Source organism: Cuculus canorus, chromosome 4 (assembly GCF_017976375.1).
Source record: "Cuculus canorus isolate bCucCan1 chromosome 4, bCucCan1.pri, whole genome shotgun sequence".
Classification (NCBI taxonomy): domain Eukaryota; kingdom Metazoa; phylum Chordata; class Aves; order Cuculiformes; family Cuculidae; genus Cuculus; species Cuculus canorus.
Window position 1 is genome coordinate 74,736,467 of NC_071404.1, and position 25,463 is coordinate 74,761,929.

Here is a 25,463-nt window from a genome sequence, read left to right on the forward strand (position 1 = left end):
GAACATTATGGACGTCAAAACACTGGTGAAATAAAAGTCCCAACAAGTTCTGTAGAGTCAAGAGCTTGTAAAAAGCTTTCAATAAAAGCCCCAGGAAGTAAGTCTGATACGTGTAGTCTCATCCTACTTCAACTTTTTAAAACTAGTAATTTTAATCACAGAAAAAAAATGGCATCTTTTAGAAAAACAATTATGTTTGGAAAAAGATATGTGTATTCAAAACCAGCTGTACTGTACTGCAATCAAGATTAACACTAGAAATGGCTGAAAAAACCTACACAATATGTAAGATCATACCCCTTCTGAAAGATGAAATAAACATTACTGCAAACAGTTCCTGCCCAAAACACTTACTCAGTAACAATGCTTGAACTGTGAAACTCCCTGAAAACAGAACTCAAGCACTCTGTTTATCCTCACCTACAACTCAGCATCATCAAAAACCACTTTCTCAATGAACTACTTTTTCAGCTACTGCCATCCCTTTCAGCTCCCTTCAGATGAGCGATCCCAGTTCTGTAGATCACACCTACTCTCATGTTTGACTACACGTTCTACACTGCTGTATCAGAACCCCCAAAGTGTCTTCATTGTCAAACTGCAGTAAGAGAAGAAAACGCAAACTATTAAAGAGAACACACCTATACATTTTTTTCATTGGGATTTTTACCCCAAATCAAACACATACCATGTGCACAGCTACTTCCCTGGTAACTGCTGGCAGCCAAATACCAGTGCAGTAAAAGCAGCAAGAACCTAACAGAATTTGACATTTGTTTACAGACTTCCGATGAGCTACAAAACTGTGAGACGAGTTTTATGCACTAGTTCAGATATACAGATCTGACTTTGATCTTTCAAACAGTAAAAAGTTACCACTTTTTCTTAGTTTTCCAGGACCCCTACCTGCCTTTTATAGCTTATAAATTGGACAATTAAGTTCAGCACCATTACCATCAACTACTGAGCTAAAAAAGAATCTTGAGACCTTATCCAACAGCAATAGCTACTGTAACAGAACTGTATTCAAGCACTACATGAAAAAAAACAAAAGCATACACATGCAAATAGAAAAAAAAAAATCCCCAAGAGGCAAGCTAGAAATTTTGAAGTAATTTATACTCTCTTTTAATGGACAAAAATTTTATGTTTAAGCAGACTGTAAAATTTGTACAGTGAAATTTCTTCTTTAAACACAAGAAAATATTTCTATTACAAACATTTTACCAATGTCCTAAAATCTTAATGATTTCTTTATACATGGATGACTTACAGTTACGCAGACGTATGTATGATACGGATATGGATTAGTAAGTTAGTTATTTCTCCCTCATTTTGAAAAATCATTCTTCCAAGCATTGTTATTTACCTTTAAAGCACAGAATATGCACGCATCTCCTTGACATACATGTCCAGTTAAACCTCTTAAACTTCGTCGAAAAATGTCAAGTTGCCATAACACCTATAAAAAAGAAGTTTCACAGAAAATAAGTAACGAGTTTTGAAGGTTCTACGTTTAACACAGCAACATACATACGTATCTAATTCCACATAACATGTACAACTTCAGCACCGACACTGCTATAAGAATTGTAGTCCTTTTCCATTAGTTTGGTAAATCGTGGAGGTGGAAGATTCACATTCACCACTCATAACATTTTAATCTCTCTTTTAAACTTTTTGAAACAATGGCAAACAGTGTACTTTGAGTGGAAAAGGAGCTGAAGTACTCTTAAGTAAACAAGCAGCAAGCTAAACTGTGTACAGAGGTTGTAAAGGTCGTCTTATGGTTTTACTTAAGAGGAAGGTGGCTACAGAGTTTTCTTCATTTTCTCTCCCTCCACTCCCTGCTTGCTTTCAAATTAAGGAAAAAAAAAAAAAGATGGAAACACAAACTGGATTGTTAGGTAAAATGCAAGCATCGGCTCAGGTTAAGTCAACGCTAAATGCAAGCATCATTTCAGGTTAAGTCAATCCTACAATTCTTATGGTCTCTTAACTTAAATGATTGCCAAGATACATTCATTTTTTTCACAGATCAAAATAAAACTAGCGCTTAATCAGGTATGTTCTACCTTTCATATGTGTCAGTACTCTATATAAAGGTAATACATGCTTGGCTACACTACATTGCTTTTAGTATCTAATGTCTTAGCTACACAAACAGTGCAGTAGTTCAGAAAGCTGCCCATTAAAAAAATAAATAACCCTTCAAATGAGTTTAAAAAGCACAGTAACACAACAGCTGCAAATCCAGGGAAAAACCCCTCTATTTGTAAATATAAAAGCTAAAATTAATTAGGATGCATTTGAAAACGAATGCTCGAACCTCAGTTCTGAAGGTTGAGCAAAGGTGAAAGGAAAGGAACACATTCCCCTTTGCAAAAGGGCAGTGGCCAATCGTCAGCCTCCATTTGATAAATAGCGGTGGGTTGTGAAGTAGTGGGATTGTCTGAAACTATAACTAAAAATGACTTGGGGTTTAATTTTAGGGCACCCTAAGGGAAAAGAGCAAAACTGCAAGAGAATATAGGTCATGCTGTTCCCATTGAACGTAAAACAGCAAACTCATTCTGCTAAATCTATGTATATTTACATTTTAAGCATAATTAATCACCATACACATACATCACATAGATATCTTTCTTATTTCCTATGTTTAAACCCATATAATTTTTAAGACTTAGTTTTTTAGGAAGTCTATGCATCTATTTAGCCCTCTTCTCTGCCAGTTTGGCAAATAATTCTGTACAACTTGAAAACAATAAGGTCTAAAATCTAAGTAATACAAAAAAATATATCACTCTGCCCTTTATTTGCACAGCCTAAAAATTTGCTGCTGCTGTTAATTTCTAGATTTAAAGAGACTATTAAACGAAACTGTGCCTGGTATTCTGAATTGCAGAAAATGTGGAAAGGCCAGCACTGCACTGTCACAGAATTAAGCAGATCCCCATATTTCCTGCCGTAAGTAGGTTTGTACAAGCTCAATTTTTTTCACGCTCCTGTCACTGTACCACTAAACTGTACTTGAGAGAGATCTAAGAAACCAATATTTTTTAAATTACAGTCCATGTAAAACAGAACAGTGTGTAGTTAAACACACGCAAGAAGTAGGTTGATAATGTATGCACATAAACAGTAAAAAAAGAAATATCCAAGTCATGTTTCTTTGGCATCAAGTATATTTTCTGCTCTATTTCCACAATTCAGCTCTATGTGCATCTCCTGATATGCACCAGTACCACAGACTCATGTGCTAATTCTCCAAAAACATTACTGAAATAAAAATAGCATCCTACTCAATACAAGTATTATAGTAGTACTGGTTGCCCCACATTAAAAAGTGTCTTGTAGATTTTGCCAACTAATAAAACCACTATGCCTGACATAAACATTAGTTTTAAAATTCAAGCAGCAAATTTTAAAATTACGAGTAATAAGTTTTCAAATACAAAAAGAGAACTTCTCTGATACTCTTAATGCATGCAAACAAAATAAGATGCTGTCATTTTTTACAAGATGAAATATTTAATACTCTCAATTGATTCCTTAAAGTGAAAGGCTAAATAAAATTATTTCCACACAGCCGCCTTTTTTCCCTACCACAGATACGCTACTCTGTCTTACTTGGAATCATCAAGAAGTTCAACTGAGAACTGAGTTTAACACCATCGAAAAATGCGCTGTATTTTTCTGTAGAAAATACATACTGCAATACAAATGGAAAAAATAGCATTGCCAAGAGAACAGTTTCCCTACTATGACCATCTAAGCTGCTACAAAACTAAGCTCTTTAATAAACCAAGTTTTTTCTTACCTGAACAGCACTATTAAGAAAGCAGCTGTTTTGTCCTGGTTCATTTAATAAGCCTTTTGTAGGAGCGAGGGAGAGTATACTTCCAGGCTGATAAACTTTTCCAAGGTTACCCCCAGGTTTTCTTAAGAATTTCACCCATGCCATTATTTTTTAGTCTTTATAACTGCAATATTTCTGCTTAAATATTTAAGGATATGATGGGTGCAAGGCAAAGAAGGTCCTAAGAGAACTGCTCTAAAGTCTTGGCATTCCATTCACCTCTGCGCAGCAGAAACCATGCATGGGTTTAAGTCCATTTCCCATGAGCAGCTGCCAGACACCTATCAGGATCACTCTCTCTGTTACAATACAGACAAAGTTTTTAACACTCAGATTTAACAAAAAGGTGCCCAGTTAAAAGCGATTAGAATAGAAGTTCTTATTAAGCCAGCTGCACAGTAGCTGACTTCTCCTTCCAGGGATATCAATAAAGTATTACTATAAACCATTAGTTGTACGATATTGCAAGTTTATAAATATATATATATCACAAAAAATAGGAAGCTCTTGACAGGCGTTATACTCTCGTTCTCTCATTTTTTTCCATCTTCTTTTTGCTTGTAACTGTAACCCATGAAATATATTCCAGCTTAGGAGACTCCATGTTTATTTCATTCTCTTCCCAGTGAATCTGAAATACAAAAATACCCAGAATACATAAATATAGAATTTTCCATTAATCTTTCTGTTAAAGATGATCTAAATCAGAAAAGAGATCATGGCCAAAACAACCTCTTAATCTAAACACTTGCTTGAATTATCAAAAAAAAATAAAATCAATAACTGGAACCTAATCAAAAGTCCCTCTTGGCCCATGCATAATCAGATTGTTTTTGTTTGCTTAGTGATGTTACTGTATTTCACCCGTAAGTAATTTGATTTAATAGATTCAATAATACTGGAAATAGCGAGCGTGATTTGTGACAGCGCCGAGCAAGAAGCCTGAGAGTTGACTAGAAACTGACCTTGACAGAAAATCCAGTGATAATTGGTTTCTTTATGTTTGTTTCAATAAACCCAGAAGGGGAGGGGTGAATGTAGCAAGTAACTGGAAATGCCTATCAGTATAAGATCTTATTAGAACCATAAATTAAGAGAGTTAACTTCAGGGGTATTTTTTCCACATGAAAGTCAAAGTGCTCCACAGCATAACAGTGACACAAAGATTAACACAAAGACTGAAGATTCTCTGAAGTCTGGCATTAAGAAGTGATAACATAAATCTATACAGCGTCAGTAAAAGGAAGGAAAAGATCTTTAACAAGTGTTTTCACTAGAAAGCTTCGGTACAGTACACAAACAGAAAATGATGAATCACTACAATAAAGAGGAATAAAGAGGAGTCAAGGGAAAAATATAAGGTGTAGAGCTGTTTATAAATAGATATGGATACACGTATATTCAAAAAGACAATATCATACATTGAAAGCACTCAGTAAGCTGAAGCACCATTTGGCCCAAAGAATCCTGCTGTCACAGGGAATCGTAACTTTTAATTCCTAAAAATAATGTTATAACTATGATTTTAAAAAAAAATAAAACCCAGAAGAATCTTACATTCAACTCTTTCAACCAACAAACACGTTCTACTGATTTCCGATTTAATATTTCTACATCCATACTGAAAAACTGAGCTAATACATTTCTGTCACAAGAATAACTCGCTCCTTGGCTCCCTGACATACCAGGCAACTTCCTTGAGCACACATTTTCCTGGCAATACAGAGCTCTTGATTCCACTTTATGTAATTTCCCATATGGAGAATTACGTATGGTTTTCTCCACCCTTCTGCTGCTGTCCCAGAAGACAAAACTCAAGTCAAGATGAGCAATTTTTGGTAATCAGCAATACCAAACACTGTATACTGAGAGGGGAAAAAAAAACAGGAAAGAGACTGGACTGGGAACAGCACAGATGACCTGTGGTAGCCACAAAGGTGTAAAGTGTATTTGCACTTCAACACATGCTTGAGAAGCTCCTCACTGTGTTCCTACCTTTGAGTAGACAGGAGCAATGGGATGAATGCTGTTCTGACCTAGAAACTCTGGGCACGCCATCAGGTCTCACCCTAGAATAAATTCCCTACTGAATACCCTACACTTCATCTCCCAAATTGCCCGTACAGTGGCATCCCACCACAGCGGTGATTCAACCTGTCCCCCGCTGTCTGCATTTCGATGTAAAGATTGAAATATAACAGCCAAAATAAGGGAAGGAGAGAGGGGGAAGTAAGGTAAGCTGTATGACAATGATAAAATACAGATGTTACAGGAAAGACATGTTTCTGGTATCTAAATCTCAATTGGAAATATCTCATATATTCAGCCGTAAGGTTGGGCTGTGCCTGACTTTAAAGAAACACAAGGATAAGCAAGAACGGCAGGATTCACCCTCAGCCAAAAAAAAAAAAAAAATGCGAAATTTGGGAAACACGTTCTTTTTTTCTTTAAATGCAAAAGGGAGGTAGCTACCACAAATCCAGCTGTGAAACCAACCCCTCAGACCAACCAAGAAATGTTACAACAGGCAGAAAAATGTACCTCTCTAGTATTAAGTCCCAAGGCTGAAAATGAGAACAAGTCACAAGTATAGAAGAGATGCTGTCAACTTTGATATTTCTTTCCCATAATGCTTTCAAGAACAATTTTCCCTATGTTTCTGAAAACCAGATTTATGCATGGATATGGAGGTGCTCTAGTTTGAGCTCCAGTAGAATCAGTTTTATAACTTCAGACAAGGCTCATCTAAGTAACTTCATGACCTGCAGTTCTGCAAATGCAGTTACTTGGACAAGACTTGGCTGAAGTTAGAAAACTGATTCTAGTTTACCTCAAACCAGAACAGGAGAGGGGGAAGAACATCTGAATTTACCTGTATTTTAACTGCTAAGAAACATGCACGCTGTTTGGGAAATAAGGGTTCTCCCAGAACAATGCAAGACTAAGAGCATTCATTCACTAAGAACTTGTAGTAAGCCACTTTGCCTTGCATTTCAGAGATGCCTTGAACAAACATCACATGCACTAAGCGTTCAGCTGCTGGGCTGGGTTTCTGAAAAGTTGTAATGATTCACTGCAAGAATTTAATAAGAAAAGGTTCTGGATTGGCCTTATGTTAGCGAAGTTGACTACATAATAAGTGTTAGGAAGTCACTACTTAATAAGTATTTTCATGCAACCTTCTCAAACTATTCTGTCTTTAAACTACACAGGTCAAACTAAACATGCCCCCCTCTGGCAATTCAAACATATAAAATACTTTAGAAAAAATAAGAACAGTCTATCAGAAAGGTGTTCCAGTTCCAAATTCCCCTGCGAAGGGAAGGGACACCTCCCACTGGATCAGGTTGCTCCAAGCCCCAATCAACCTGGCCTTGAACACCTCCAGGGTTGGGGCAGCCACAACTTCCCTGGGCAGCCTGTGCCAGTGTCTCATCACTCTCATGGTGAAGAAATTCTTCTTTATGCCTAGTCTAAACCTGCCCCTCTCCAGTTTCTAGCCATTACCCCTTGTCCCATCACTACAAGCCTTTGTAAACAGTCCCTCCCCAGCTTTCTTGTAGCCCCTCCACGTCCTGGATGGTTGCTACAAGATCTGGTCAGAGCCTTCTCTTCCCCAGGCTGATAAACCCCAACTCTCTCAGCCTGTCGTTGTGTGGGAGGTGCTCCAGCCCTCGGATTATCCTTGTAGCCCTCCTCCGGACCCATACCAACTCCATATCTTTCTTATATTGAGGATTCCAGAACTGGAGAATACTCCAGATGCGGTCTCACAAGAGAGGAATAATAATACTGTCCAGACACAGAATTCCCCAGCCCATGTGACAAGACCCAGCCTGAAGTAGGGAGTTTCACCACCCTGTCTTTCTCCACTAATACGCTATATCAAATACTGTGGTGCATAGTTTCTTATACACTAGTAAGAGGGGCACTGTAGACGAGCCTTTCAACAGTGTCACATGCAATGGAATTAACTTCTGTCACACATTTGTCATCACAGCCTCTCCCTAAGGAATGAAAGTTTAGAGTAGCATCTTGTTTTGAAATTTGCACTGTACAAATATCTAAAAGTTTGGGGCTGTTTAAAAAGAAAAAAAAAAACAACTAAGGAAAAGGCCAAGATCAAAGAAACCTATTGTGAAAGATGCTGGCAAGGATGTATGCTCTTTAGTCATAGCAAATTTTTCTGGATTTGGACCACCTCCCAAGAGTATTATTCCTCCACTGACAAGCCTACCCTCATGGCAGATTGTTCCATATTGGTGCTGCTGCTGATCAGCCTCAGCACTTCCCACCTCCCATAACGTTTGGTTAAACTTCTAGATGACTAGGATTCAGTCCACTGACTCCCTTAAACTGAATTCAATACTCCATGGGGCTGTAATTAGGAACTTCAGATTGTTCTTACTGCTCTGCAGTATGCCCGTGTTGCTAAGAGCACTGTAGCATTTATTAGCCACTGGGGTTTACCAGTTCATTGTAAGTTCTTGCCTTGATAAAGGTGTGGGCAACTGAGGATAGATCAGAAGTTACCAAACCATAAAGAGTCATTAATATCTGCAATCCGTCAGTAGAATTTATTTTGCATAGCGTTATTGACACGCTACATAAGATTTTGAGCAGTTAACATTAAGGAAATACTCCTGCTCTTCAGACTAGAGGGATCAATTTTGGATGACTGTTCTCAACCAAAGACATTAAACAAGGGCTATGAACTCTCAAACCAACATCTATTTATTAGCCTAAGTTCTTGTGCCTTGCACAATTTCAGTCGCTGTTCTCCAGTCATCAGTGATATCACCAAGAACCCAGCTACCGTTGGCCGTGCAACATAAAAGACAAAATACACGCCTGTCACAGATTTCTGGCGTTCCTTTATGGTTTCTAGAGCAAACACTCTAATCAGCAAAAACATACGTTATCACCCGTTTTGCAGGTACACCCTAGCAGGTAAGTAACTGCAGTAGGCGCAGACTTTTCCATCTAAGACGTAATGTCAGTAAACTAGCTTAGAAATTGGTGCGGTCACTATTTTACCTAAGCAAATCACTTTCTACAAGCACTCTTGGGTTTAGCCATATGTGATACCCATTTAGATAAAACTGATGAGATAAACAGTTGTTTCTGTGAACACTGGAACTGTCAATGTCTGGATCCTGATAGTTTCTTGCCTCACAGCTGAGTTCTTGTACAATTTTCTCCTAGCTGGGGCATATGCCAACTCTGCTCCTTTCATCTCAAGAGGTCTCTCCCCCAGTCAGCCACTTGTTTTCATGCAGTTTTTTAGTACATACTCATCGTTAAGACTTCTATCCCTCCTGTCAATTTGGGTGGAAACTTGCCAGTGGGGGCAAACATTGTTGACTGTGCATGTCCCTGAAAATTGGCTGAAGAATTGGTATTTACGTCTTCTCAGCTTCATTTTGCAACTGTTCTCTGCGTGTTGCATAAATGACTAATGGCAAACCTTTCTCATGCTCTATGCTGAGGTTACTTTTAAACAACACAGCTTTTTGCTTCTGCTGGCAGCTCACAGAACTGTGCTGAGCCTGGCAACCGACCCCATGATCTGACAACTCCAGTAAATCCATTTCTAAACTGATTAATCTTTCAATTTAGGAATTTAGATACAAGACATCAAAAATTGGAAGGAGGTGTGATTAAATGTATTGCAATGGAATAAACTTATGAGAAACCACTAGAGTTTTCTGCAGTGCGACATTATTAGGACTGTGGTTACTTTCTGCTCCTTAACAGAATTAAATCCAACAAAAATTTAACAACTTGCAGCTGCAATAATTTGAGTGTTTTCCACAGCTCAAAACTTTGTCATGCAAAGTTGTCAATTTTTGTCAAAAGAACAAAAACCTGACTTGTACTGTGACACTATTAGAGGATGCAAAGATTTTTCACCATATTTAGGAATAAAAAGCAGTGAAGTTGCTTTAAAAATATAAAAAAGACTGAAATTTGACATGAATAAACTCTTACATGCATCTCAGTGGGGCTGACTCAATTTTTTTGGTCCCTGCACGAATCCTGTCCCCCTTCCACCTTCACCATTGAGTTGAACTCTATGTCAACAGATCTCATTTGCCACAGTGCTTTTAGTAGTCACGTGTCTTTGTGTTTGAAAATGATATTATTACTTCAAGAGCTGACAAAGTACAAGACTACAAATTCTCACTACTTCATACATTAGAGAGAAAAAAAAATCTTCATTAATAGCAGTTGCAACACACAAAACAGGAAACAATGCTGAATAAAACCTAATATCATATTTTCAGCCTTAATTTTGTGCACCATCTGCAAGTATACCAGCCAGTGGTATTGGTCTGACACATTCTTTCTGCCTTCAGTCACTGGCTCAAGAAGTCCCCAAGAGATAAAAGTGGTGTTTGATAGTTATGTCTTCCAGAAATTCTTCCAACCAGTCTCTGAATATTTTAAACCCCATCTTTTTCTATTTTAAAGACCTCTATTGTCTCTTCTCCAGCCCTTATCCATTTAGCTATCCCTTGTACGCCAAAACACTGCTCCTGCACATCAGACTACTCTTTATCCTTTCAAGACGGGAGGACCAGAATTATAGATGCTATCCCAGATAGCCTTTGTAAGAAAGAGAATACAGTTTTCTTTTAAGCTGTTCCAATCAAAACTTTCCTGTTTGCAGCAGAAACAAAACAACAGGTCCACAGCTCAGCATCTCTGGGCTATTACAACTAGGAACCAACTTTAGAAATAGCTACAATGGGAACTCTGAGTAAGGACCTTTAAAAACACAGATTCCGAACCCATGACACGGCCAGTGTTTACAGCGTTTACTGCAAAGTTTTAAACTATTAAATTCTGATGGAGAAGAACAATAGAAGCAGCAGGAAAAAGAAGGCAGCAAAAAGTCTCGGCTATAAAAAGTTTGGAACCCAAATGCCCCGAAGGAACAAGCTACCATTTAGTTTTGTCATATGAACATTTTTTCCTACTGATTTAAAATATTGCTATCCATTAAGTACAAGACCTGAAAAACAACTGAATGGGATGAAATCTCAGGAGTACTATTCCTGATTTTCCTCACTGACATCTCACAAACACTGCAAGGCATATTATTAAACAAAACAACAGAGAAGATTTTTGTTTCCCAGTCTTCCTGCTCCTTTACTAAGTGCTTTGTTCAAAGATTACGATGTACTCTTTCTAGAACCTCAAAAGGATAGAAGGTATCCTTACAACAATCATTCTCACACTTGACTTTTTACCCCAGATTAATGGCCTGTCCAAACTGTAACTGTGCCTTTCAGTTTTCTTCGTAGCTGTTTGATGATTAACAGAAATGCAAAATACTAAGCTCTGTTTTTTCACCAAAGGCTTTCTGATGTCTTAACTCCCCAGCAAAAACTACAGAACCGAGTTACAAGAAAAGGTAATACAAACATTGACTTTAAGCCCACACATATTTTACAGGCTTGACAAAAAAAAATAATGTTCGGAATCTTTACGCTTCATCTATTTCTCCACTAACAAATCTGTACAAACCTATCTACAAACATTTCACTCAGTCCACACATCAAAAATTCTGATCCAGCCCACCCACCTGTAACACCTGCAACCCACCATCATTTAACCCGACCTCAACCGACTCCAACTTGTTTCCACTAAAAACATGAGGACGTTTTTGAAGACCTCTTTGATTGGGATTCATTCCCATCACTATGTCCCTCAAGCAACTCCAGAGTTTTCCCGTTTCAAAAGGCATTAACCAAGGTAAAATGACAGTGTTGCTACAAAGACCTTGGAAAGCAATGTAACTAGAACATACCATAGTGCCAATTCCCTGATCCTGATGTCCCATGGATCTCATACCCAAAGAATTCTGTCAGTAGAACATCCTGCACACTGTACGACTGGAAATGGTTCTGCACTATCACACTGTGATATGAAAGTCAAGTGCATATTTGAGGTGTTTTCACTGTCAACATCCCACTGGTCAAGGATAATAACTTTATACACAAGTAACTGGATATTTCAAAAAAACAACCAGTAAATCCATTTTACTTGGCAACAATCTGTTAAGGGAAGGAAGGTTTACGTGTCGCCAATTTATGTTCAGATTATAACACAAGTCTCACTATTTTGATACCTAAAATCACCCCTTCATTCTCCAAGAACCAAACAGTTAATAACAGTCAGTCACTGCCTTCAGGGGGAAAGGGATACTGCATCATCAATCAGGCACAATATTATTCACGTGATTAAGTTTCTGCCCTTAAAACAATCTTAGTAGCTCCAAAGTTAAGCAAAAGGGGATTTTTTTTTTTCTTCTGCATGCGCAAAATACAGCATTAAGTAAAGATATGTAAAACTGACGCTTATTTTGGGAAGGGAAAAATACACGTCGAGAGAAGGAGACGCATTTCCTCTGAAAAGCTGGTTTTAAGATATTTGCATTGAAAATCAAGGAAAGGAATAAAGTCAGACGCTAAGCAGTTTGCATCCACCTGCCCACACGCCTCTCCAGCCCCGTCTGCACGAATACAGCAAATAACCTGCGTTTGGAGGTGCGTTAAATCCCAAGCAGCTCCGGACTACCTGTACTGGCATTTCCTGTTCCAAACAGTCTTGGAAAAACACTCTAGGAGAACTCGCTGGTGGGCATGTGACTTCCACGTTAAACATTAACTTCGCGTTCCGGGCTTTGGTAGACCCGACAAGAGGCGATCCCACCCCTCCCTGGCACCCGCTGCCGAGGGGGGATCCCACCCTTCCCCGGACTCCCGAAATGGGGGGATTCCATCCCATTCCAAGCTCCCGAGGGTGGTGCTGGGAAGACCTTCCCTTCCCGAGCTCCTGAAGGAGGGGGGGGGGGGAAATCCCATCCTTTCCCGAGCTTCCGAAGAGGGGTGAGGGGATCCCCATCTCTTCCCGAGCTTCCGAAGAAGGGGTGTGAGGGGATCCCCATCCCTTCCCGAACTTCCGAAGAAGGGGTGGCGGGGATCCCTTCCCAAGGTCCCCAAGAAAGGGAGGGAGGGTGTTGGGGGGGGGGTCCCATCCCTTCCCGAGCTTCCGAAGGAAAGGGGGGGGAATCTCATCTCATCCCTTCCCAAGCTTCCAAAGGAGAGGAATCCAACCCCTTCCCGAGCTTCCAAAGCGGGGGGGGGTATCCCATCTCACCCCTTCCCGGTCTCCTCGGCCACCTCCCGCGGCTCCGCACGCAGCTCCCGTCTCGCCCCCTCCCCGCCCCCGCAGCAACTTTAGCCCCCGCCCCCCTCGCCCCTCGCTCCTCCTTCCGCCCCTCCCACCCGCCCCTCCCGCCGCAGCGCAGGCGCAATGACACCGCCCCGCTATCCCGGATCTGCCCAGCGCCAGGGACAGCGAGGGCAGCGAAAGAGGCGGCCGCGCGGGGCGGGCGGAAGCGCTCGCAGCGATTGGAGGAGCCGCGACCAATCACAGGGGTGAGACCGCGAGGGGGCGGAGCTACACGGGCGGGAGGCGGGTCTGTGTGAGGGGCGGGGCTACCCGAAGGGCGGGAATCCCTGAGGGGAGGGTCTCTGAGGATGAGGCGGTCCCTCAGAGCAAGGGTCTTGCTGAGGGGAGTGGCTTCTTGAGGGGAGGGGTCGTTGAGGGGAGAGGTCCGTGAGTGAAGGAGGTCCCCGAGGAGAAGGGGCCTCTGAGAGAAAGGGGGTCCTTGAGGGGAGGGGGTCCTTGAGGGGAGGGGGTCTTTGAGGACAAGAGGGTCCCTGAGGGGAGGGAGTCCTTGAGGGGAGGGGGTCCTTGAGGAGAGGGGGTCCCTGAGGACAAGAGGGTCTCTGAGGGGAGGGTCTTCTTGAGAGGAGGGGTCCCTTAGGGGAAGTGGTCCTTGAGGACAAGGGGGTCCCTGAAGGAAGGGATCCCTGAGAGGATGAGTCCCTCAGAGCAAGGGGCTTCTTGAGGGGCTGGGGTCCCTGAGGGCAGGGCGCCCTGAGAACAAGAGGGTCTCTTAGGGGAGGGTCACTGAGTGGAGAGGTCTCTGAAGGGAGAGGTCCCTGAGAGCAAGGGGGTCCCTGAGGGCAAAGGGCTCTTTATCAGGGAGTGCAGTGATGAGACAAGCGGTAACTGTTTTAAGCGGGAAGAGGGGAGATTTAGATGAGACCTTGGGAAGAAATGTTTTCCTGTGAGGGCGATGAGGCACTGGCATAGGTTGCCCAGAGGAGTCCTGGATGTCCCATCCCTGGAGGTGTTCAAGGCCAGGTGTTCAAGGATGGGGCTTGGAGCAACCTGATCCAGTGAGAGGTGTCCCTGGCCATGGGCTGGAACTGGGTAAGCTATAAGGTCCCTTCCAACCCAAACTGTTCTATGATCCCTAAAGGCCTGGGGAGCCACCGTGAGGGCCAGAGCTGTGAAAATACACTTTTCTTGCCCTGTGTTATCGTGGATGGAGGACACGCTTATCCCAAGTGTGAAAGCTGCTGTAGCTACACCTCAGGTACTTGGGAGCAGCTCTCAAAGTCGCCTGGTTGCAGCCCAGGAAACCTCTGTTTGCGCTGTTCCAAACTGCTGGGTTTCTGAGTTAATAACCCATTAAATGAACACAGCAGCGGTTGTTTTTCCAGCAATTGTTTTCCAGGATGTCTGTCTACGCACGTTGCCTTTACTAAAGATGCCAGTTACCCAGCAGAGGCATGTGAGGGGCCGATAGAGCCAGGACAGCTTTTAGGCCAAACCCCGAACAAGCACATACACATTGCAAAGTTGCGTTTGAGTTCCATTTTGGGCCATGTTCCATCTCACCTGCGTGGGGGTCATTGCCCTGGACATGTTGCCCGTAATTTTTGTCTTTTCTATTATTATGGAGAAGGAGGTGTCTTTCCTTTTGTATTTTGCAAAAGGAATTATATATCGATCACAGAATGATTTGGGTTGGAAAAGACTTTAAAGCTCATTCAGTTCCAAACCCCCTGCCACAGGCAGGGACACCTTCCACTGGATCAGGTTGCTTAAAACTCCATCCAGCCTGGCCTTGAACACCTCCAGGGATGGGGCAGCCAAAACTTCTCTGAACAACCTGTGCCAGTGCCTCACCACCCTCACAGGAAAAAGTTTCTTCCTAATATCTCATCTAAATCTTCCCTCTTTCAGCTTAAAATCCTTACACTTCATCCTATTCCTGCACACCCTGTGATAAAGAGCTCCTTGCCAGCTTTCCTGTAGCCCTGTTTAAGTCCCGGGAGGCTGCTATAAGGTCTCCTCAGAGACTTCTCTTCTCTAGACTGAACAAGCCTGGCTCTCGTCCTGTCCTCATAAGAGACGTGTTCCAGCCCTCTGATAATCTTTGTGGTCTCTTCTGGACTCCACTCAACAGATCCATGTCCTTCCTGTGCTGAGGACTCCAGAAGCGAACACAGGACTCCAGGTGAGATCTCACGAGGGCAGAGTAGAGTGGCAGCATCCCCTCCCTCACCCTGCTTGTCACACTTCTGATGCAGCCCAGGACATGGTTGGCTTTCTGGACGGCAAGTACACATTGCCGGCTCATGTTGAGCTTCTCATCCACCAGGACCCTCAAGTCCTCCTCAGGGCTGCTCTCAATCCATTCTCTGCCCAGCCTGTAATTGTGCTGGAGATTGCCCTGACCCAGGAGCAGAACCTTGAACTTGAATATGAATACTCATGTTTTTAGTTGCTCGAGTGCATCCTATATTTCACTATTATCATTGATTCCCTGGATAAACATGTAGATTTTAGTAATACATTTCATTTCTAGATTAGTAATGATATTTTAGGTATTACCACACCCAATATCGGTCAATATCCTTAGTCAATATCACCCAATATCCTTAGCACATCCTCCTGGATACAACTTTTTTATTCTCTATCTTCCAGTTGCCTTTTCCATGATCTTTCAGGATTGGAAAAGTGCTTATGTGTATAAAAGCACATTCATTTTTCCAATAGCATCTTCTGCAACAGTACACCAAGTACTTCACCTGTAAAGTTCCCTTTCAACATCTCCTTAGGTCATCCAGATTGCAGTGACATTTCATTCCAGAATGCACTGTGTGCAATGCATGGCACTGCATAAAGTTAGTTCGCTGCTTTGCTTAGATACTACACTTTTGATGTTCTTGTATCTGTTTTCATTTAAAAATAATTTTTTATATATTTTGATCAGATTATTTTTGGTAGTGTTTCTTCCATTGTGTTGCTAGCGTAAGAAGGCCGCTGGCAAAGGCAAGTTTCTAAGTTTCACTCTCTAGCGTTTTTCATCAAGTGGCCAACTTTTTACTTCAAAAAAACCCAGTAATTCTTTGGGGAGATTTTCATTACATTTTCCAGGCTTTTGTTACATATTTGGTTCATATATATTTGTTTTTCCTTTATATATACATACACACACACACATATAGATAACATATATATGTGGCCACACTTTTCAGTGATTTGGATGATCGTCTCACATTCACAAGTTGGAGTAAGTTACTTGATGCAGGAGTTTTATAAAGTGGTCTTTTGTGACTTTCAGGTGTTATGGCCAGTAATTGACGCGTATACAGTTTTAAATTCTTTTATAGATGCTGTGTTTGTTTGCCTCTAGCTTACACTGCAGTGTTGGTGAGAAGGGTTGTCTCCCACGCTCATGCAGAAGTATTGTAAAGTTCTCTAGATTTTGTGATTTTTGAAGGGGATTGAATATCTGATTTTCTCATGCCCTAAGATTCATGAGGTACATTGGTACAATGAGCATTCTGAGGGGTTTTGTGTAGTTCTTTCTTAGCTGTCTATGGATAGGTATTTGAATTTCTAATTCTCACTAGAACTTTTAAGATAAAAACGTGTTAACAGTCAGTATGTGCACATTACCATTAAAAATCCAGTTTTGTGGTAGTCCATTTGTTACTGTATATTTATAAAAAAACACCCTGCCTATTGTTATGGTTAGTACCATTTTAGTCCTTGATCCCTGCATTACTTCTTTGCAAAGCCAGTCAAGCAAAGGCATCTGTGAATCCCAAAGTAGGATTATGACCTCATTCTGATTATGACCTCGTTTTGATATTTTTACTTCTCCGTGGACTCTGCTTTCTTGTTTGCCTCTGTCCTTTCTTCAACACAGATTTGTTTTTCACTGCTAATCTTTTAGAACTCCCTTAGGATTTATATTGGTTTCTTCTATTCCTTTTTTTTCCTCAGAGTAACTGTAGTCTGTGAGCTTTAATTATGGTTTATTTTAAGATTCTCTACCAGTGAATCTCAGTAGAGTCTTCCACACAGTTCAGACTGAGAACGACACAGGTGTGGCACAGGAAGCCTTAAATGAACTAGAAGAAGAATTTTAAAATTAGAATGAATGGTGCAAGTACAAAACAATGCTACGAGGGCAAATGATTTCCTGTTGCAGTTATTGTCAGTGCAGGATATGTGCTATGCATGATGCAGGGATGCAGAAGAATGTTTATGTGGGTTTAATACTGATGTTTATGTAAAATTTCGCAGTATTAGTAACAGTGAAACAGATTGTTAAACCGAAGAGTTGACTAGGAGAGTTGAGAAGGTGTTAAACTTGGAGGAAAGGGATCCAGAGTAAAGTAAAATAGGCTTTTACAGTTCTACTCCGTAATCCAACCATTCAGGTTGGCTCCAGGCTAACAGGCCAATATTAAGATATTCAAAAGGAAGGAAGAACAATGTGGCAGAGTAGTTGATGAGGGGAAGTAGGGTGTGACACGAAACAGAGCTGGGAGAGAATGGAGGCGGATCTGATCCAGATCCTTCAGCATATCCAAGGGGTTGGGTTTTTGCACGTGTCCAATACAGGTTAGAATGCATTTATTGCATGTTATGTACATGTTATGTACAGTATTTTGATAATTACATAAATTATTCGAAGGAGTTCGAAGCCCTAATGACGTTTTAGTCCAAGTTCCGTCAGTTGTCTGCTCAGCTGTGTTATCACAAAAAAGATCCAAAACAAGAGCAGAACAAGTCAGAAATACCTCTCAACTCCCAGTAAGCTACATGAGGATACCTTGCTTCTTGAGTAACTTTACCTAACTATGTTCCAGTCCTACCATGAGCACCTGTACCCACAACCTTTCCTTCTAAGCACACTCCAGCAAAGTTTTCCTCGTGTAGCCTGTAGCCAGCAGTCACATGGAGCTTACTCATCTGATTGCTGTCATTACCACATCCTGTATAGAGTTTGCAATGCATACACACATCCATTTTCTTCTTCAAACTAGGCTAGTGGAGCATTTCTTTAGAGACTCATCCAGGCAGACACATTCAGTCAGCTAGTCTCCCACTCCTTTTTTTATCCTATCTGGAGCACTATGGTCAAAAGGTATTTTGCTCTTCATAACCTTTCTGGCTGTGCTTCTGGAGATGCTGCAAGCCTGCTCCATGGATACTGGGTCTGTGGGAGAGGGCCAAGCAATTGCAAAACTGAGAGGGTTGAGAAAAGAATGAGGAGGAATAAAATTTAGGAGGAGGATATGGAATAGTGATAACAAAAGTTAAGGTGAAAAATATGAATGAAGTAACAAAACAAGGGTATCAGCAGTAAGAAAAGGAGAAAGAAGGAAAATGAAATACAGAAGATGTGAATGAAAGAAGGAGAAGATTCATCCTCCCTGAAAAAGCATCGCTTTCTTAATCTTAAAAGCTCTAAGTTAAGCGGCAGGAGCAATGAGAGTGTTAAGTAGTGTTGGTTTATTTTAGCTAGGTTAAAAAAATAGTAATACGGAACACAGGAGGCCACAAATTTAAACACAGGGGCATTACAGACTCACAGGGAGGAGTCTGCTGCATGCTGTTTCATGGACTGAGATTCCAAACTTCTATAATTTCTCTTTCTGCTCCTTCCTCCTCCTTTCATTTAGCTGTAGACAAACTTTCATAGGACATAATCACTATTTTTTAAGTGTGCTTCCTTTAGGTGCAGGAATAAAGACAATATTTTTCTCCTACACTGTACATTATCCTGACCAAAACTGGTCAGGATGGGGTGGATCACGTGCACAGAGTGCAGTGTTTTTTCCCTGGTAGTCTTTCCAGTGCTAAAATGTACAGTGGGGTGGAAAAAGCAGTCTCATTGAACTAATCTAGAATTTCACCCTGAGAAAGGAAACATTGGTTTTCTTTCTTCTCCAGACTTTTTGATGATAACAAACCTGGAAGAAGATCTACGTGTGCATGATTGTGCTCCTTCTTTAGGAACAAGGGAAAGGGTGGGAGTTGCATAAATCCTGCAAATGGCTATTTTCCCTCTTAGATAATCCAATTCCCAGTCCAGTAATCTACTTTCATGAAGCAACAATACAAATCCTCTCCTATTTTAGACTGTTCTGTTTTTTAAAGTTAGTTCCTGGAACAGTATAAGTTTTAGAACAGTAGAAATATCGGAACAGTAGAAGTATCTCTAGCCTAGAGAAGAGAAGACTCCAGGCAGACCTCATAGCAGCCTTCCAGCACTTAAAGGTGGCCTGCAGGAAAGCTGGGCGGGGCTCTTTATCAGAGAGTGCAGGGATTGGACGAGGAGGAAAGGTTTTAAGCTGAAAGAGGGGAAATTTAGATGAGATATTAGGAAGAAAGCTTTTCCTGTGAGGTGGCGAGGCACTGGCACTGGTTGCCCAGAGAAGTTATGGATGCTTTATCATTGGAGGTGTTCAAGGCCAGTTTGAATGAGGCTTTAGCACCTTGATCCAGTGGGAGGTGTCCCTGCCCATGGCAGGGGGTGGTTGGAACAGGATAATCTTTAAGGCCTCTTCCAACTGAACCATTCCATGATTCTATGAATTATGAGAAAATTCTGTGTATGCTGTATGTATCAGGCACTTTTTTGAAACTATATCCTCATCCCGGTGCTCTTGAAAATGTAGTTTTAATGATGATCATTGTTTGTGTTGTATCAGTCTTGCAAAATCCTTTCAAATTCGCAGGTCTGGTTTATTGCTTTTGCTTTAGGGTGTAAGCCAGTAAGAATAGATGTCTGCAACAGAAAAAGAAAAGAATTAATTAATAATTAACTAAAAAGCTCATTGCTTAGATTCACATAGGCAGTTTCTGGAGCTACATTGATCTTTTGGGGTGAAATTCAACATGAAGTAAAACTAAGTCAAATGAGCAGTATTCAAGTAATGTAAAATTAGGAGTAGTATGGTGGTTAACATTACATTTTGTATACTCTCATTAGAAGTTGGAAATATCTGAAACAGCTCAAGTATGTTAGCATGTATAGAAAAATAGATTTTCTCCTGTATGAGAAACTGAACATTATTTGATTTAAAATACAGGAGTTGAGTCCACACCTCAGTCTATACCTAAGCAAAATTTAACAGGATTGTGTTACAAAATAGGCTGCTTTGTTTTTTTTTTTTTCTTTAAAGGCAGTTGATCTGTTAAGTGTTCTCAGTGCTCATTGCGTTTCAGGATTTAGATCATCCTTTTTATTTTTGTTTTGTTTTTTAATCCTTCCTGAAGTTTTCAGAACTCCCAAAATATAGTGGAATACCAAAATGTTTAGCCCCACTGCTGTGCATGGAAGAAGCTGGTTTTCTATTGCAGACTCCTGGAGTTGACAGTGAAGATTTTCTTGGCAACACTCAAAGGTGAAATGAACGTCTTAACTGATTGGTTTTCTGTAACATGGACAGAACACAGACTCTAAGGCAGATTGGCTTTTTGTGGAGGAGACAGGCTTTTTGGCTTCTCCTTGTAGTCATTTTTAAAAACAAAACCCACATTCTAGAGGAGGAAAAAAATTAAGGATATTGAAATAAATAGAATAAAACACCATTTTTTCCCCCATACACAGATCACACCAGCCTTATGCGCTTTATTTCTGTGATGCAATAACTACTCTTCTAGACAAATGAAATTGTTAAGCTGAGGGAGAGGGCATCTAGTAAATTAATTGTGACATGGGCAAAGAAATACCTCAGAGGAAAAGGTGGCAGTAAGTTATGCTGAATATCAGAGAGAAGCTGTTAGAGCTCTGTCCAAAAAATGGTATTGAAACTGGTGTTATTTAATATTTTCGTTAGTGATCTTGGCACAAAAAGTAGAGCTTGCTAATGAAATCTGTTGACATCATAAGGTTGGGAAACAGTCCCTGTAGGGTGGCGGCATTCTGGAATAATTGGATAACCTTGAGGAATAGAGAAATAAAACAGAGTAGTATGAAGTACAAGGCCATGTGCTTAGGGACTAATAGGAAAGGCTCTTTGATCTAAGCTCAGAGCTTTTTGAGTGGAAGAGCACAGAATTTGGAAGAACCTCATGTACGTGCTAAAGAAAGGGTGGCTATGAATCACTGACTCGCTGTTACTGTGCAAAATGTAAAGTCAGTCCTGAGTAAATTCAGCCCTATATTTCCTGTACAGATAAGGAAGTAAAAATGCAATGTGTGGCAAATGTGACCAGTGAATTTTTTTCCCTGAAATGGAGAACAGATCTGGAAATTCACATTCAAGAAACTGGACTTGGAAGAGTTATTAAGAAAAGTAAAATCCCTGCTAAAAAGAGGAGTGTACAGGAGACTCAGAGAACCTGGATTGCATTGTTTAGACAAGTGAAGAGTAAAAGACCTTACAAGCTTTGAACATAATAATTGAAGCAAATGTGACAGCAAATGAAGCTTGTTTTAGTTAAAAAAAGTTTTGTTAAGAAAGACTCTGAGCTGAGTATGAATAAACTTAGATTTGAAATTAGAGGAAATTCATTAACTGCCCAGGCCTCTAAACGTTGCTAAGAGAAAATATGGCTATTGTACAATACAATGATCTATGATGTGCAAGGGACATGTTATAGAATGGGACTGGTTTGTGCTATGCTTCATTAAGGTGTAGTTAGAGCACACTCAGGCCTGAATTGTCTCATATTTACTAGCTCAAAGCAACTGTTGGTTAAACCAGGCTGAGGTTTCTTCACTGTGGTGGATGTGAGCACTGTGCCGCACAGAATGAAAAAGACAGCAGGGCTGAGGCAAATGCCTCCTGTCTTCATCTCATGGAACCATAGCAGTGCAAGTTTGCTTTATTCCCTCCTTCCCACTGATGCTTCCGTTTTCCACATTTTCCATTCTCTGCGCCTATTGTGTGAGCCATATCTGAATGAATGATAAAATAACATCATTAAATATGTGGAGAGTTTTTTTTTATTTTGAACTGTGTGTAGCATCATTTTCTTTTCAATAATGATTCATTAATGAAATGTATTTGTATCCCTGCAAAACCCTGCTAGAAAATAAGCACATTCCATTTTAGTTCAGTAGTGCTTGCTGTAACTGGTCGGCTTGTTCTTCTCTTTTCCATTTGAACAGCTTGTTCTTCTTCTTCCCTTGCCAGCAAGCAGTCAAAATGTTCTCATTAAGACCTTGAGGAATGATATTTTTCTAGAATTCAGCTGCCAGAATTCAGCCTTCCTTGGCTTGTTGACGTACAGTAGGCTGGCCTAGGAAGCGCCTGTCATGCCTCACATGTTTGCTTATAATCATTTGTAGTTATCTTGCACAGTCATCTTTCAGTAGTCGTAAGTGTAATGACTAAAGTAACTACTCTTCAAAGTTAATATTTATGCCTAGTCTGAGTAACTTGGCTCTACACAGAAACTTTACCAAGGAAAGGGAACTAGAGTGATACTCTTTAGACTGCTACATGGCTGCTGGCCTTCTCACTATGAGAATTCTTAGCCTGCTGCTCTATACACCACCTAGGATTTCCTCATTCCCTACACTGGCCTTTTGAAATCCTTCTCCCTTCTTTTCCCACTCCTACCTCAGAGGAACTGGATATATTTCCTTGCAGAATAGTCCTATTATGTTATAAGAAGAAGATTTGATCATCCAGATGTCCTTCAGTAGTCCAGAGAAATCCAGTTCTAAGTTCTACCTCCGCACAAAGCAGCCTGAGGGCATTCCTGCATTAATGAGTACAGCCAGCTCCCAACCGGCAAAGTTCAGGCTGTTCTTTGTACAAACTCCATCGAATATTTTAATCTCCATTTGCTTTTGAAAGAACAGTTGGCTCACAATATTCAGGCTTATTTTCACTCTTAGTGTGATTGATAAATCCTCTGCCACTTGCAAGTGTTTTTTAACTTTGTCTAACAATCTTTCTGTGAAGTAGGGAAATACTGCAAATGCTGGGCCAGGTGTTTTGGAGTTATAGTTTGTTCACAGAAAATGCAGTTGCCATGAGAAAACCAAGTATTTGTGAATTCATCCTGGATTTAGTTCATAGTTTTGGCCAAAAATAACTGCAAAAAAGAAGTTATTTTAACTTTTTAAAACCTAATGTTACATCTTTCTATTTAAAGAATCAGATACTGATTCAGTCAAAATCTGCCCACAGTAGAATGAGATCTGTTATTTCAAGGAAAATGAAAGCAGAATGTTATTTTACTTGTAATGGTTCTTTTATTCATTATGCATCAGCCTGGAATATTATGTTTGTATTCATGTAAAACTACTTTTTACTTTTTTGGGGTTTTTTAACCATAAATTTTCTTTTTTTAAATTAAAAGAAAGGAAAAACCCTCAAAAAATACATACAGTCTGAATTAGCATTTCTATTTTATTAATAGGAAAACAGAGGAAGAAATTTCCTATGTTTTGTCTAAAGCCCATCTGTGATAAATCCAGATCCAAGGCTTGGATTTTTCAGACGTTTTCCTTCAAGATTTTTCTTGTATTCTGATCAGCGAGGCTCTCTCTTATCCTTTTTCCTTAAACTTTGTATAATATGCTGAAAAATTCCTGGGATCCAGTGGGAGCTGGTGCGTCCTTAACATGTGGAACGTGCTGAGCGTGGCCATGGGAGGGTGAGGTCTCACTGCATAGGGTCAGAGTCTTGCCAAAGGCGTAGCTGAGCTCTGGCTCTTGTGTTCCCTGCAGCACTCATACACTGTGTGGAAGGTCTTAAGTTAATTCTGGCTCACTCTGGTTCTAGTTTACATTCATTCACATGTGGGAATTGGCTTTCCTCTAACTGCTCTCAATGGATATTTGATGTAAAATAAGCATCTGTACTAACAGCACTTGCAAGAATTGTCATGGTACTTTAACACATGATTTTAAGAAAACAGACAGAAAGCATTTAGTGGGACCGCTGCATCCTTCAAATCTGTTATCAATCTTTGACAGTACCCAGTAGGAAGTATTTATAGAAAGAAATGGGCTAACTGTGGGGTGATCTTTCTCACACAACTTTGTTTTCCAGTGATATTCCCCAGATTCAGATCATGCGGTTCCAGTATCCATAACAGGCATAGTTACCACTGTGATTTGTTTAATCCTGCTTTGAAGTTATTAATAGTTTTTGATCCACGCCATCCTATAGCATCAGCTTCCACAATGAGGCATTTCTTGTACAGTTATTTAGTCTGTTAATTCTAAAGTTGGTTCCTTATCATTTTATTGAGAGCAAGTTTGTTCCTGTGTTATTATTCCCCCTCCATCTCCTCCATACCATTTGTGGAGACCTCTGTCATAACTTCCTTTCTTTGTGTTAGATGGTCTCATTACTGTTTCCTCACAGAGAACTTTTGTCATTTTGTTTTCTGAGTCACCTCTATTTTGCTCTTAAACCATGTTAACTTTTTTTGGAGGGCAAGATTAGAGCTCTGTAGTAATTTTTATGTACTCTGAACACAGCCTGCAGGCTGTTTAACATGATTTATTATTTCTTTGAATGGATTTTACCCTCTCTGCTGCTTTTTAATTTCCTTTTCTCCAAAGTAACAAGTGATAGGATGAAAGGAAATGGCCTCAAGTTGCACCAGGGGAGGTTTAGATTGGATGTTAGGAAAAATTTCTTTACTGAAAGAGTGGTGAAGCACTGGCACAGGCTGCCCAGGGAGTCACTATCCCTAGAGGTGTTCAAAAAATGTGTAGACATGGCACTTCAGGACATGGTTTAGCAGGCACAGTGGTGTTGAGCTGATGGTTGGACTGGGAGATCTTAGCGGTCTCTTCCAACCTTAATGATTCTATGATTCTAATAGGAGTATTTTATAGGCAACTTTTGTTTCTTAAACTATATCAGGGCCCTGACTGCATTTTTTAACTATTTTTATGATCTATGTTCTCACAACCCATTACACAGCAGCTTTGTGGCAGATATTATTTATAAATAATTTAGAGTACTTTATTTGTTTTTGAACAGTATGTGGCTTCTGGAAGTAATGAAGGAGCCAGCACTATGTGACTTGTCAGCCCTGTGGAAATCTGTTATTTCTCTCTAGACTGCTAATGATTTATGGTCTCACACTGAGAAATTCAGATCTCTCATAGATGGCATTTGATGATCCACAGTCATACTGTATTTCAAGAAGCATATTTTTTCCTGTTGTCTTAGGTATGGCCCAGAGTATTTGTGTAAGACCATCTGTGAACTGAAGCAAAGTGCAGATTATTCATGGCTGGTCTGAAAATAATTTTAAAAAGATCTTAGTAGATATGCGCTCATTTTTTCCGTACAGATTCATCCAGTTCACCAGAGTGTTTCTGAGGCATTATTAGGGTTATTTGCATTTCATCATATGTACAATCAAAATCAGCTACATTCACTGTTAGGCCCAGCTCGATAATCCAGAACATCCTTTCTAATGCTGAACACTCAGTAGCTGTGGTAGT

At 40.4% G+C, this 25,463-nt stretch overlaps 1 protein-coding gene across 1 annotated transcript in view; it reads right to left on the reverse strand.

Moving 5' to 3' along the window:
• The window catches only part of USP53 (ubiquitin specific peptidase 53), a 39,048-nt gene extending 25,945 nt beyond the window's left edge, over positions 1–13,103 (reverse strand). The window contains exons 1-3 of the mRNA XM_054064866.1: positions 13,028–13,103; positions 3,821–4,490; positions 1,370–1,462 (exon numbers count right to left, since the gene is read on the reverse strand). Of these exons, the coding sequence (XP_053920841.1) occupies positions 1,370–1,462; positions 3,821–3,964 (237 nt within the window). The 5' untranslated portion in view covers positions 3,965–4,490; positions 13,028–13,103. The remainder of the gene's footprint in view (positions 1–1,369; positions 1,463–3,820; positions 4,491–13,027) is intronic.
• Positions 13,104–25,463: the final 12,360 nt, after the last annotated feature.